We start from the raw sequence: 15,838 nt of genomic DNA, 5'->3' as shown, positions 1-15,838 counted from the left end.
CTATACTTAATATATACATAAAAGAAACAAAAAAGGAAAAAGATATTGTTTATTGACTGTCTTCTGTATTAAGTTTTTCATTACCTATTTCCTCCTTCAAGACAGCTTCGTTGAGACAAACGTTATTTAAACTAATTGCACTATTGGAAAAAATTGCTGTAGCTAAATTTGGATTTTTTATATCGGTACTTGTTGAAGAATGTTTCAAAGAAGTCATTTCATTATCAGGTTCCGTGGAATGTGATGAAATGAAATCACATGCCTTACCAAGAATTATCAAACTATTTAAAATCTTGAATGCCACTAATATTAGATATGCCAGAAGCAACAAAATTATATTGGCTGGTTTGGCAGACGGCGTGATAGTCGTGCAAAGTACTCTTCCCATTGCGACACCTAGCGGAAGAGGAATGAAACCCATCCTGCGGGCTACAAGATCCGAAGCATCAGAAAAGGCGGTCTCATCACGAGTTTGCGCCATATCATACGCTAAACTTATTGTATAATCCCTGTATACTGTTGAACGTAATTCGTTGAAACGAGTTATAAAGGCGTGCTTCACCTAAAAAGAAAGTAAGTAAATTGATAAAAATCAATAATATCGGAAGAAATATTTAACTAAAAAAAATCAATTAAAATCAATATTAGTCATTAATAATTGAACGAAAATTATTGCTTTTAATGATATAGTATAGTTGATCTCAAAAATATTTCTTCTAAAATTTTTTATTTAATTTTTACATATTAATTTTTACATATCATATTATAAAATAAAATAATAAATATGTATAATATTTTTCCAAAAAAAATAACAATCGTCTGAATCGAAAAAAGCATATAGTTATTTTTATTTCTTTATCCTGAAATATTAAATTTAAATATTTGCCTGTAAAATAAGAAATTCGAAAAGAAGTGGCAAGTCGTATAAGCGAGAAGTCATAAATCTTTACATCTATTCACAATCAAATATAACAAAGTGAGATGATACATTATTTTATTATTTTCTAAAAAATAATTGTACATTATTATTCGATCGATTATTATAATTTATAATTTGCCAATATTCCTTATTCATTCTTCCTTTCAAGGAAAAAAAAGAAAAAAAGAAAAACTGAAGATATCTAATTCGTAAAATGCAATAAGTCGATGTATCTCTTTCAGATATTTGGATTTCTGTAGTTGAAAATATAGACAATGCCGGTCATTATATTGCTAATTTAATTATTAGAAAAATAAAAAATGATATAGCAAAGCTTCAATTAGAAAGCTCGCTTATAAACAATAGTGTTCCGATAATAGATGAATGTTAATTATATATATATAATTATATTTATATATTATTAGAGGATTTATATATTATTTTATTTATATATTATATATTAATGGAGGAAGTTCAATACACTTTTGACAATTCAGGAGACTGCACTTATTTTTTAAAATATGTACTTTTCACAGAACATTGGTCATTTATTAATCTTTCGCTGAATATTATTTTAGTGTATTTCTGACAATTTAAGAGATTACTTTTAAAGATGTCTGTTTCACAAAATATGCATTTCTTTTGGAAATCGATTGACATTGGTTATTAGCCAAAGAATTTAGTAATAATACTTCAACAATTCAAGAGAATGCATTTAGTTACAATCTTCTTGTAAAATATGCATTTTTCCAGAAGAAAGACGATCATTATCCATCAGCTTTTCTTTAGAAATAGTGTGGCTTATAATAATATAAGAAATTGCACTTGAAGATTTTTTCTTTTTATTTCATGAAATTCGAATTTTTGTTATCAAGTATACATTCATCATGGACTTCGACATGGAAAGTGTCTTAGCGAAAGTTGTTATCTAAAGTCATAATATGTACTCTTGGTATACTTATCATCTTCATTAAATAAAGATAACAATTGGCAGTTTTTGACTAATCGTTTTTGATGACATTTTCTTTTTATTTTATTTATTTTTTCTTCTTCTTAAATTAATGAATATGATAATGATGTTTTAATTTTATATTATTATTTATTTGAACAATGTCATTTTCGCTTTAATTTTAAATCCTGTTATATTATCAAGAACATGCATATTATTATTATTATTACCAACACCTTAAATATGCTCCCAGAAAACGAGTCTAGCAATATGATTTGAGTTATAATCACAAAAAAAAATATAAATATTATATGTAATATAATATTGTACTATACATATAGTGTAGATATAAAATACATATTATAATTATTATTGTTATAATAATTTTTAACAAACAATGAGCGACAACTAAAATTTCTTGAAGATCATTAGATTACTAGATCACGCTCACCTAGAAGGATAATTTTAACAATATAGATCAAGGTCATCAAAAATAGATCCTTTCATATTTACCAAAATTGTTATATACAAAATCAGAAACTTAAACTCTATTATACATAATAAGAAATAGAAATCCATGAATCATGTTGAAATCATTGCAGTTTTTGAATTTTTATTGATTACTAATAAATTTAAGAAAAGTATAGAGAACTATTTTATCATTTATGAAAAAATATATATCATTTTCATAATCAATTTATTTAGCTGTGATGTTACGAGACTGATTCAAAGAAATTTTACGATTTATAATACGTTTTGATAACAATGACTATGAAAGAAAGAAAACTTATGGATAAATTAGTATTATTAAGATTCACGATAGATATTTTTATAGTAAATTGTGATCTTATGATGTCATAAATATAAATACAATTGATGAACATTTGATCAACAATTTCTGAAGATATCCATTCAGAATGTATATGTTGAATAAATTTGACAAATATAAAATTATAGACAATGCTATTATGTTTATAATCTAGATGTCCTAGTTCAAAAAAATAGAAATCTCTGTAGAAGAATTAAATATAATATATTAGGCAGTTGGCTGATTTCTGGAAACAATATGAATGATCAATTACAGTTTATCATTTTTAGTGATATAAGTTTAGTGAAAAGACTATTAAAAAATAAAATTTTTCTCATCACATCAAAATAAAAAAAAAATAAAAAACTAACGAAATCATTTATCAATATATGATCAAAATAATAGATTTCATTTGAATTCTTCTTACTTACATTGAATTCCAATATTTTTAGATCAGAAAATCATTCAAAAATTATAATATTTTATAATGCTATTAAAAGTAGATATTGTAGACAAGATAATTCGTAATTATTCTTAGAGAAAATGTATAAGATATTGGTCATTATCATTATGTATGTTTATGAATACAAAAATATTCTTTATGGAAAAATCATATATCCATAAAGGAAAAAAGAAAAATATTTTTAAAAAATTTAGAAATTGAATTCTATTCGGCAAATATCGAAAAATGTTTAAAAATAAGAAAATTGCATTTTATAAATATATTAAGATATAAAAGCAATTGAAATAACGAAAGAAGAAAAATTTTTATAACAAAAAATGAAAACTTTTTTCCCAATTTTTCCAAAAAATGATCTAAATATTATATCTGCATAAAAAATAATAATAAATATATACTAATACTAATATATACTATATAGTATTAATATAGTAATATACTATTAATATATAATACTATTTTCAATATATATGTAAATTATATATAATAAATGTATCAATATTATATACAAATTGTGAAAACAACTAAAAAAAATATAATAATAATATAATATAATATAATAAATAAAATAAAAAATATTTTATTTATTACGAACAATATATATTTTCTACTAATTATAAAAAAATATTTTTGCAATAAAAGTTTTTATAAATCAATATATACGTTGTTTTTTCAGATCCAATTCACATACAAAGAAATTTTATATTGAATCATATGATACAACTTCAACCAATTTCTGAAGCTAAAATTTATTTTAACCCAAACGAATTTTTGGCAAATATATGTATAAATACTGATATAGACTAGAGTGAATTTATGATATCCTGTATATGAAAATTTGATTTTAATAGTTTTTTTGCTTTCTTTCTTTGTTTCTAAGAAAACTTGCCTATATCTATTATATATATTGTCGCCAGATCATATCTCTAAAGATCTTTCGAGATATAGATTTCTGATGCCAATTCTTATATTTTCGATATTTGCTAATTATTTGCTAATTATAAATGTCATCTTTGATTTGAAAGATTTTTCCACATGTTGCTTCATACACAAGTGATCGATTCTTTGAAGTCATCTTTCTCCAAGAATCATTATATTCTGAATATACTTAAAGATATGGGTTTGTCACATTTTTGAAGTAAAATAGAAATTTTATTTTGAAGACGAAAAAAAGTCTTCCTTTTATGAATGATAAAATAACATGCAAATTAGGATTTCAAAAATAATTATATGAAGTTCAGAATTAGTCTATTCAGAATATCAGTTCTCATTCGATCCAAGTTTTATTATCATTGAATTTATACATTGAATTAATACTATATTTTCATCCTTGCATTTTCAGTATCATTCTTGAACCATACGATGAATTAACAGCAGTTTAAAAACAACTATAAAGTGAACTAGACATATCTTGAATTAACATCAGAATCAGATTTTCAATCAAAATTAATTATTTCTTATATTAATTCAATTGTATGGTGAAATATCACAATCATTTGAATCAATATCATAAAATCAGAAATCTCTTACTAATCAGTATTTTTTTTTTATTATCAATGATTTTTATATACAGGTGACACCTGAAACAATATTCAATAGCGCAGTGAATCATCACTGCAATCAGAATCACTAGAAATCTATAATCAGATTCAAATCTTTCCACATTAATGATTCTTTTTTTATGCAGATGGCGCCAATGCAGTATCCAAAAATACAATGAACTATTATCTTAACAAGAAATTACTAGAAATCTGTTATTAATCAGAATTAAATTTTTAATGGATAATTCTTCTCTTAAATAGATGACACTGATGCAGTATTCAAAAATACAATAAACCATTACCATGACCTCGACAAGAAATCATCAGAAATTTGTGATCTGACTTTGTGTCCGAATTAAATCTTTAGTGGATGATTCTTTTCTTAAACGGATGCAGTATTCAAAGGTAAAATGAATCATCGTGACCTTAACAAGAAATCACCATATGAGAATTCAAAATCAAAATCTTAAGCAGATAACACCAAATACAATATCCAAAGATATAATGAACCATTATCATGATTTTAACAAGTATAATATATTCTTTAGTAAAAAATGAAAGAAATTTTGAAAATCAATTAGAAATGACTATTTCTAAGCTAACAATTTATATGAAAACAGAAATAATATAAAGAAAAATCTAAAACTAAATTCTTCTATATATATATAAATGACACTATATATAATATAAATGAATCCAAAGAAGAAAATTTTCGCAAGTTGAAGATACAAAGGCAAAATTAAAATATTCTCGTCTAAATATTTTTTAATATTGAAAATATAATCTGAATGTATACATATCTTTTATATTGCATTTTCCACCAATAAATAATTATAATAAAATTTGGCAAATCAGATTCTCATTAATTATCATACAGTTGATAATTTCATTATTATACAGTTGTTCAACTTCAATATTATTTTGAATATAATAATAAAAAAAGTATTCTATTACATTAAATATTGTTCGTTGTAATTTCCTCTATTCATATCCTCCTATTTAATAGTAATCTTTAATAATAAAATTTTTAACAATAAATTTTTTTTATTCATATAAGAATATGAAAATGCACTATTATACGTAAGCACAATTATCTATATATTAATGTAATATAAAAACGAATTAAATACTTGTTAAATACTTGTTATATATTAGTTTAGTTGTTATATTTAGTTTATGAAATTAGTAATATAAAAAATTACATTAATAATATAAATCATTTTCTCATCTTAATAATGATTGAATGAATTTTGATTATTAACAAAATAAAATAAGAATTCATATATTGCAATAGATTAATGGAAGGAAATCTATGGCAATATTGGATTATGACAGCATATAAAATAAAATGGCTGACTATGACATAGAAGAACAAAAAACCAATATGATTTCTCATATGACTTCATTTAACAAATAGTAATCTATATTGTCTGCTCAATATCTAATTTTTTGATTTTAATATTTAGAAAAAAATTTTTTTATGAATTTCTGAAAATTTTAATATATAACATATTGTAACAATTTTTAGACAATCTTAGATAATTCTGTGATAAATAAATTTCATAGGAAAATTTCATAAATCAAAGGATGAAAATAGAATTGCATTTTCTTTTTAAATTAGTAAATCATGTTATTTTCAAAAAAATATTTATAAAAATTTTTCTTCGTATTCTATCATTTAAACTTTATAGTTTATATACAGGATTTTCTAACGAAAATAGATTATACAAAAAAATTAATATTCATAAAAATTTAATATTCATAAAAATATGTTTTGAAACGTTATTAAGTGTAAAAAGTATACTTAGAAATATTAGAAAAATTATTTTAAAACAGTTATAAAAAAGCAGTTTTAAAAAATTGTGGATATAATCATAAATCGCTAAAATTTTAGCAGATTAAAAAATCATTATTGAGAAACCAATAGAAATACTAAAATAAAATAGATATATTTGTGTAATGTCGAACGATCATTTTCTACATACAAGTTAATCTTTATTGGAAAACATCGAAAAAAATTATTTGTATTATCTAATATAAAAAAAATAATTAATATAGAAAAAAATTTATAGTTTATTATAATTTAAATTATAATCATAATAAAGTCATTTTTATCATCACATATTTTTAATAATAACAAACTTTTGAATTATCTTATTATTGCATATTGTTATTTTTATTATATATTATATATTATATATTATTATATATTATCTGTATATAATATCTGTATATATTCTGTATATAATAAAATGGAATTCCATTCTAAATACGTAATATTTCATTCATATATAAAATGTCTGATTATTCATCGAAAATTATTTCGTTTATATAAATATTTTTATAATATAATTATAAAACCTCATTAATATATTATATATATATATATATTATATAATATAATAATAATATATAATATATGTAATATATAATATAATATTATAATTATATAACCTCATTAATTGGATAAAAAGTTATAGCTGATGGAGAAATTAAATAGACTTCTATATGAATGATTTGATTATTTGAATATATTTGCCTCCTCAAAAGATCATATAAATGCATAAACATTTGTAATCTAAAAATGAATTTTATTTGAATCGTGCAAAAAAAAATTTCTTTCTAAAAAGGTATCGAGAAGAAAAAAATGTAAATCAGAAATTGGAAATATATATGTACAATAATATACTTTGAATAATTATTTTTAATAATCTCTTGTTATATGTATATAACATAATCTCATAATAAATTTTGAAAATTATTTAATTCTTAATTTTTTATAGAAATTCCTCTAATAAATAAATAATAAATAATTTCACATTCAGGAGATGAAAAAAGAATCGATGTTGAAAAAATAAATGAAGAATATTCGATATCTTCAACTTAAAAAAAATAAAAGAAAATATGAAAAGAATTGACAATTTTTTGTTAGATAAAAAAATGAGGAAAATGCAACCAGATATTTTTTGCAAATATTAAAATATCATTTGGATTTTAATTCATTCAAATTATTAAAAACAAAAATAAAAATTTCGATATTAAACATAATATTATTACATGTATATTTTATTCTTTTTCTATATTTCCTTACAATTTTTTTTTTTTTTTCAGCATATATTTCCTCTCTGGTTCTGTTATCTCGTCTCAATCGTAGAGAAATTTACACTTCCAAAGATTACAAAAAATACATGTAGCATCGAATATGAAATTATAATTTACCAAAAAATAAATATAATTTTTAAATTTGTAATATATTTTGATATAGTGAAAATAATATAAACAGCAGATTTATTATTTGTGTTTTATTTTTGGATAAAATAAAAGAAGTTGATATTTCTGAGAATTATAAATAAAAAATAATTTAAAGAATTATAAAAAAATCAATTGAAAACAAAATATATTTTGTAAATATTTTGTGTTATAGCAATTTATTTAAAAAATAGAAAAGTTTTTATCTAATATTGAATATTGAATACAAAAATGAAACTGATGGCAGAAAAATTCTTAATAGTTTTTGGTTTGCAAAAATTGAATAGAATAGAAGAAAACTTAGAAATAATAAAAAATGCAACAATAGAAGTCTAAATTAGACAAAAGAATTGAAAGAAATAATAACTAATGAAACAATAGAAATCTATGATAAGAAAATACAGATAATCTAATAAAAATCTATTCTATTTAAAAAAAGATAGAAGTTGACACAATCAAAACAATTATAAAGAAAAATATACAAATTGAAAATATCATTTTATTAATGAATTATAATTGATTGAGATACCATGGTAGATTTAAAAATAAATGGATGGAATGATTAACTGACATTAAAAATGAAAGATGGAAAAAAACTATAAATTGAGCATTTTAGAAAAAGTAATTTACACTACGAAAGTAAAGAGAAATACGGAAAATGATTAAATTAGCCAAAGAAATAGAAAAATAAAAAGAGATAATAATATTCTCAGATTCAAAAAAATATTAAACTATCTAGCACAGAGAGATTAATAAAATTAATAAAACAAGAAAAGAACTGGAACAAGAATAAAAATAAAAAAATAACAATCAAAACTTGACAAATGAAAGAAAACTAATTAAAAACATTAAAAATAAAAATAATCTGAATTTTAACTCATAAACGTAAAAACAAACGAAAGAGAGGATAAAATGGTAAAAAAACAGATAAATATAAATTATAAAATTCTGAAATTAAAAAATTATAATTTAGCAGAATTAAGATATAGAAAAAAATCTAAAATTCATATAAATGTGGAATAGAAATAAAAAATAATAAGCATCGTATAGAAATATGAAGAAACTTAAAGAAAAATATAATTGATCATGAAAAAAAATTAAAATAAAAATAGAAGATGAATAAAGGTTCGTTAGAAGGAACGATTCAAATGCTGTAAGAATCTTAACTTTTTTTCTAATAAATTCTAATAAGAATATATATATATATACTAAGAATATTTTGAAAAAAATGAGATACCCTTATCTATCAGTAGAGAAAATAATAATGAAAATTTATGAAGCTACATCGAATATCAATATCGAAATGTATTCACACAAATATTATTAGACATATAGAAACTTATATAGCAGAAGAAGATTATATTGAATCATATTTATTATAATATAATATAATAAAAATATAATAAAAACAGATCTTTTCAAAAATATCAATATTTTTAAAGAAATAATTTAAGATTCTTTTCTGGAATTATTGAATTATTAATATCAGCTGACCAAAGTTGATAATACTGCAATTAAATAAACGATATATATATTGATCCGATGATACATGTTATATGTGTTATTTCAATAATGTTTTATTTATAATTTATTTAATATTACGTGTAAAAAATTAATTCATTAGAAAAGAATATTCAAAAAACAATGACTTAGTGGTATATTTCAAAGCTTGAGTTGAATTTTTGTTGAGTGTTTTATCTATTTACTGGTGAATTATTTTTTAAATTAATAGATTGTAATGCATGATTTATTTTTTTTTATTTTAAATATGTAATATTAATCGTTCATTAAAAAAATTTTATATTACATCATAATTTTACCACAATAACAATTAATTAGTTTATTCATTATCATGTAATTCGATATAATTTTTTTATCAATAAAATAAATATTATATTCAACACATTTTCTTCGAGATATGTTACTTGAATTTGTTCGTGCACGGTAACCAAAATATTGCTTGAAATTATCTTAATTTACGGACATGTTCCAATATTTTTGAAGCATCCTATATCAAGTAATTAAACTTAAAAGTTTTATAATAAGAATGGAATAATATTTAGTCTGGATTCATAAAAAATTTAGTTCATTCCATGTTTAGAAAGTTAAAAGAAATCTTCAAATTTGGGAAGTATTTTAAATATATTAAAAAATACAAATTTTTCCTATTAAATAATCATTGCTTATGTTGATGGGAATAATAGATTTATAACAAGCAGATTGAGTATGCAGCATAAATAATTAATATGGTTAAATGAATATCATTAACTTTCAAAAATAGACATTAAAAAACTTACGAATTATCAAACAAAATCATTGATCATGGACAATTCTTTTTATTTTTATTTTATCAGAATATACTATATAATATAAATCGATCGATAAGGCTTAACTGATGATTCTTGAAGTGATTTAAAACAAATTTGTAAAAATTTTTATTAGTAAATTATTAACAAAGAATATTGGCCAATCGGAGTTGTCTTATCATAATGAGTTGGATATATACTGTCAATGAATCATTGAGATTAAACCAATAGTCAAAAACATTTGTTTTGCCATAGTATACACAACATTCATTAACAAAAATCAAAACGAACATTTTTATAAAGAAAGATATCATCTCAAAAATTGTATTAAGTCAAACTTATCAATCGATTTCTAAAATATCCTATATATATTAAAGATTAATATATTCGTGGAATAATTTTGGAGAATAGATTTAAATTCAAAATAAATATCAAAATTATACAAAATAACAAATTTGACTTCAATTAATCGTAAATTAATAAATAAATTTCAACATTTTTTTTAAGTTATATTTTTGAATATTTTTTCTATTCTAGAAATCAATCTTCGAAAATATCATACGAATATATTAATATAAGATAAATAAAACATCATCAAAATATACCAAAAAAATAAATAATGATAGAATAATTTGAAGATAAAGAATGATATTATGCGTTCAGAAATTATAAAAAAAATAGGAACTTTTACGATTGATAGATATTATATTAATTATATACATGTTTTTTAATAATATTATTAAAATCACATCGTTTTCATCAAAAATAAATTCGATTTGAATTCACTTCTGACACAGAACAATTCTTTCTAGTACAAGACACAAAATACAAGAAATTACGACAATTTACTTACCCAATCTACGAGGACTTCCGCCAAGAGCAACATTATGCAATCTGGCAATAGCACTGCAAGTCGTTCCGCTTTCCATGCGTATTCTTTCATTGTTTGCAGATTCACAGCAAGAAGAAGCATCATCAAATGAAAACGTTCTCTCACGTCTGCACAAGATAATTGAAATAGATTCTTCTTGTCAAATTTCTTAAAAACGGAACCTTTTAATTCTACGAACTGAAATAAAAAGTTTAGAACATTATTGTTATATTGTTTTTTTTCTAATCTCTTTCTGAGTTGCTTGAAAAGACTTTAAAACCTTTATTATATAATTATTTATTTTTACATATAAATTCTATTTTTCTTAAATTATATTTTTCTATTCTTTATTCGATTGTATAGCGATATATTAATATATAGCGATATAATTAAATGATAAACATATTATATAATATAAATTTTGCAAAATAATTATACAATAAAATATTTATGGAAATTGTTGTAATTTATTATTAATTATTGCTTTCACTTCCTATATATTAACAATAATATATCAATAAGAATTTTTTTTTAAATTTTAGATTAAGATAATTCTTAAAATTATATTAATTTAAATTAATTAAAGATTAATTAAAAGAAAATTTTGTTCGGAGATAAAATTTTTTTTCTATTACCATAATGATTTCAAATATCATTTTAATTAAAATGATATTACAATTCTCTTCTATTATGAATTATTTGTGTTATATTAGATTCTAATTTTTTACTTTTTTTCTATTATTTTTTATCAAACTAAAAAACTATTTTTTATTAAATTATAAAACTCAAAATACTTATTTTATTAAAAAGAACAGTTAGTAACATTATGTATTTTTTTATTTAAAATATATGTTTTAAATATCTAATAATTTAACACATATTTGATTATTAAATTTAATTTGCAGAGTGATTTTAAAAACGAATTTATTATTATTATAAATTTATATATGAATAGTTCAATTTTAATGAAATATTCTAATATTCAGAAATAGATAAAGTATTTTATTATTATATGTATCATCTAATACAATACAGATCTAATACAATAATTATTTAAATTTTATATATTTAATAATAAATATATTTAATAAAAAAATATTTTAACTTTCAATTTGATTCATATGTTATCAAAATAGAAAAAAAATAAAATTACACAACATACAACAAAATGATATTTTTTCATACTAATATAAAATATGGCTATTTATTAGAATAATAGCTATAAATATAGTTATTCATAAAAAAAATTATTATGAATACTTAATATTATTCTAATAAATAATAAATCGATAATTTTAGTATTATATGTGACTTTAATATTTATGTTAGAATTATTTAACCATAGATATACTTCTATATATCCTATAATATTTTTAATTTGACTAGCATAACAAAACAAATTTATAATTTCAATAACATTTTTTATTCAAGAAATATTATATATATTTTCCTCTTTTTGATACTTTTATTCTTTTTAAAAACACTTTGCAAAATATATAATCTATTATTAAATTAATAGTAAAAGAAAAACTTACATTATTAGACATCATTATAGTAAGTAGCGCCTTGTTGCTGCTGTTAATGGCAACATTCAAAGTCGTTGCTTGGAAAAGCACCAATATACTGTGTAATACTATGAAATATAGTATCGGAAAATATACCGTTAATTTTTTTTAAATGTAAAATACAACTTAAAATGATAAATAATAATCTTGGAAGATAACAATTTTAAAGATTAGAAAAAAAATTTAATATTGTGTTACTTAAATGTTCATATAATATATAAATATATTTGCTTTTTTATATTTAAATAAACGAATTTAAGTGTGAATAATTACTTTATTTCAATATATCATATACTAAATAATGAAATAAAATAATATATCTATATACAAAATGAAATAAAAATATATTTTTATTCTAATAATAGTAAAGTAAAATATATAATAAATATAACTAAAATATATAATAATATAATAACATAATTCACAGTCCATAATATTTACTGTATATAATTCAAACATTCTTGCATAACTGACGAATAAATGAAAAACATAAAATTATAATATGTATTAAATTATTGTAGTAATGTAATAAATTACTATTACATATAGATATATTAAAGTCGAATATCCAAAGACATGCTTTATAGATCAAATTATAATATGATTTATTCAACAATATCTTTATACTTTTTTTTATTCAACTTTTCTTCAATATGAAATAAAAAAAAAAGAAAAGAAAACAATAAATTTTTTCAAAATTATTATTATTATATATAACAAAATCAAACATAATCGAACATGATTATTGTTTTAAAAAATTGATGTATATGAAAGTAATATATGTAGTATAAAAATTGAGAAACTTTATAATATATTTATCGATTACTTAAAATATTAAATTGATCTAAAAGTTCTGTTGTTTTCATTTTTTTAAAGAAAATAAATCAATTATTGATTGAAAAATAAATAACTGGAAATATTTATTGCATTGGACAGTTCAAGAAGAAACTTAAATATATTTGTAAAATATGATATTCATTATATCTACGAAGAAACTGATTTTATCTTTAGATACTTAAACCAATCAACTATGAAAAGTTCGAAAAAAATACTGATTGCTTTCAATCAATTGTTATTTTAATAAATGATGAGGACAAAATTGTTTATTTATAGTTGGTACATATGATATATACTGATTTGAATATGAAACCAATAACTTAACGGAAACAACCGAACAAAGATCGATTTCGCGCAATCGCAATAGTATCGTCGATACAATGTGCTTTATCAATTTTCATTATAGCAACAAGCTGAGATTTTTTTTTTCCAATTTGTCAAGATTAATTAAATTAAATCCTCTTTTTCGCACATACTTTCCTTCATACATGTTATTTCTGTTTATTACTGTTATTATTTTTAATATTTTCTATCGCTTTATTAATGTAATTATAAAACTATTAATTTTTTTTGACAGCATATTTAATTATTGATTATTTTGCAGAATCTATAATCTTGTTAAATTGTCAAAAAAAGAGTAAAAGAAATTTGTTAAAAAATATTTAAAGTTTTTTTATTAATTAAATAATTCAAAAATTTACATCAACCAATAATTGTTTATATAAAATATAATAAGATTTCTTGAAAAAAATCATTTCTGAAGATTATTTTCAATATCATTTAGATATGAAACTTTAAAATTAAATTTGCAAAAAATATAGTTTACAGATTTTGGCAATATTATCGAAGATAAAAATTTGAAAGAACTAAGTAAGATCAAGAAGTTATAATCGCAACAATTAGAAAAAATTCTTCAGTCATTGAGAAAATTTTACAATTTTTACAATTACAATTACAATTTTTCAAAATGAAAAACTGAAGAAATTCCATAAATAATGAATTTACTATTATATTTAATATAATTTACTGTATAGTAATGCAAAAATCCATCCAGCTATTCAAATGACTGTTATCTTTGTTTAATTAATATCACTGAATATAACAAAAGATATAAGAAGAAAATTACAATGACTAGATATGTCATCTGTTATATGATCTAAAATATGAAAGGCGCATATCATCTCTAAATAATGCAAATAATGATTAAATATAATAGAAAGTATATCTGAGTAAAAAGTAAACAAGTTCAGAGAAATTTATTGAAAATTTATTTATTTATTCAACAAAAATCAAATAGTTTAAAAATTTTTATTTAACCTAAAATAAAATAGAAATTCTAATCATAACAGTAAAATTTATTGAACAATTTATTATTGAAACAAAACACGAGAACTTCACATTTTTGAAAATGAAGTAAAAAAATTGCAAAAATATTTTTTAATAAAGAATTATCCTAACATAATTTCTTTATACGAAAATTTAGAATTTTAATCAAGAATGAAAATTATTCATCAAATCATCGAAAAAAAAATTAAAAATAATATTGAATTCAATAAAAATTTCAAAACTGATCTATATGTGCAAATTTAAAAATAATTCTTCGAGATTACATTAAATATTTTTTTTTTTTTTGAGAATTTGTAAAAGAAAAAACAACATATTATAAAAGTTAAAATATAGTTAGCAAAATTTCATTAGAAACAAGACAATATATATTTTATACATTTATATTTATATTTTCAAGTTTATATAAAATTAGATCTTATGTTTTTTCCTGGAGTTAAAAATCTTGTTAAAATCATATTTATATTTTCATCATTATCTGTTCAATCAAAAATAAATTCTCATCAATTATCATACTATCAATATTACTCAACTCTAGTATTATTTTATAAATATAATACAATGGAATTTCTATATTCGTTATCTAATATTTATCATCAAAAATTGCATGATTCACTTTTTTGCTATCATGATAAATTTTCAATAAAAATTAAATTTCTGTTTATAATTTTATTTATTTAAGTTCCGATTTAAAGTTTAAAATCTATTATTCCTTTTTTTGTTAATATTTCATAAATTCTTATTATTAAAAAAAAATTGATTATGTATTTGTCTAATTTAATATTTCTCTTTAGAAATAAATTATTGACGAATATAGAGATTTCATTGTATTTTGTAATTTTGAATATCATTCGTTATAATTTCCTTTACTTATATTCCTTCATACATTTGAGATATAAGAATGTATGTTATAATTACTTAACTGAAACTATGCATATATATCAATATTAAATTATGCCATCATGCAACAAAATAGACAATGACAACAT

The 15,838-nt window shown here is 20.2% G+C and overlaps 1 protein-coding gene and 1 long non-coding RNA gene across 12 annotated transcripts in view; one reads left to right on the top strand and one right to left on the bottom strand.

Annotated features, from left to right (window-relative positions):
- LOC122714508 (protein TAPT1 homolog) overlaps positions 1-15,838 on the bottom strand; it is a 110,167-nt gene that overhangs the window by 72,838 nt on the left and 21,491 nt on the right. For 10 of the 11 annotated variants that reach the window (XR_006346647.1, XR_006346648.1, XR_006346651.1 and 7 more), the window contains exons 6-8: positions 12,639-12,736; positions 11,086-11,301; positions 85-562 (exon numbers count right to left, since the gene is read on the bottom strand). Coding sequence is in view for 4 of the 11 variants with exons in the window: in XM_043935882.1 (XP_043791817.1) it covers positions 85-562; positions 11,086-11,301; positions 12,639-12,736 (792 nt within the window). In the remaining 7 variants the exon portion in view is untranslated. Of the gene's footprint in view, positions 1-45; positions 563-11,085; positions 11,302-12,638; positions 12,737-15,838 lie in introns of those variants that run through there. The other variant, XM_043935883.1, reaches the window with a different exon arrangement.
- Positions 439-7,964, top strand: LOC122714509. The gene is made up of 3 exons (XR_006346653.1): positions 439-573; positions 4,939-5,082; positions 7,789-7,964. It is a non-coding gene; the product is annotated as an uncharacterized LOC122714509 (long non-coding RNA).

This window comes from Apis laboriosa, unplaced genomic scaffold (genome assembly GCF_014066325.1).
Source record: "Apis laboriosa isolate Shangri-la unplaced genomic scaffold, ASM1406632v1 scaffold30_cov140, whole genome shotgun sequence".
Classification (NCBI taxonomy): Eukaryota; Metazoa; Arthropoda; class Insecta; order Hymenoptera; family Apidae; genus Apis; species Apis laboriosa.
This window is presented reverse-complemented; position numbering and strand designations above follow the sequence as displayed.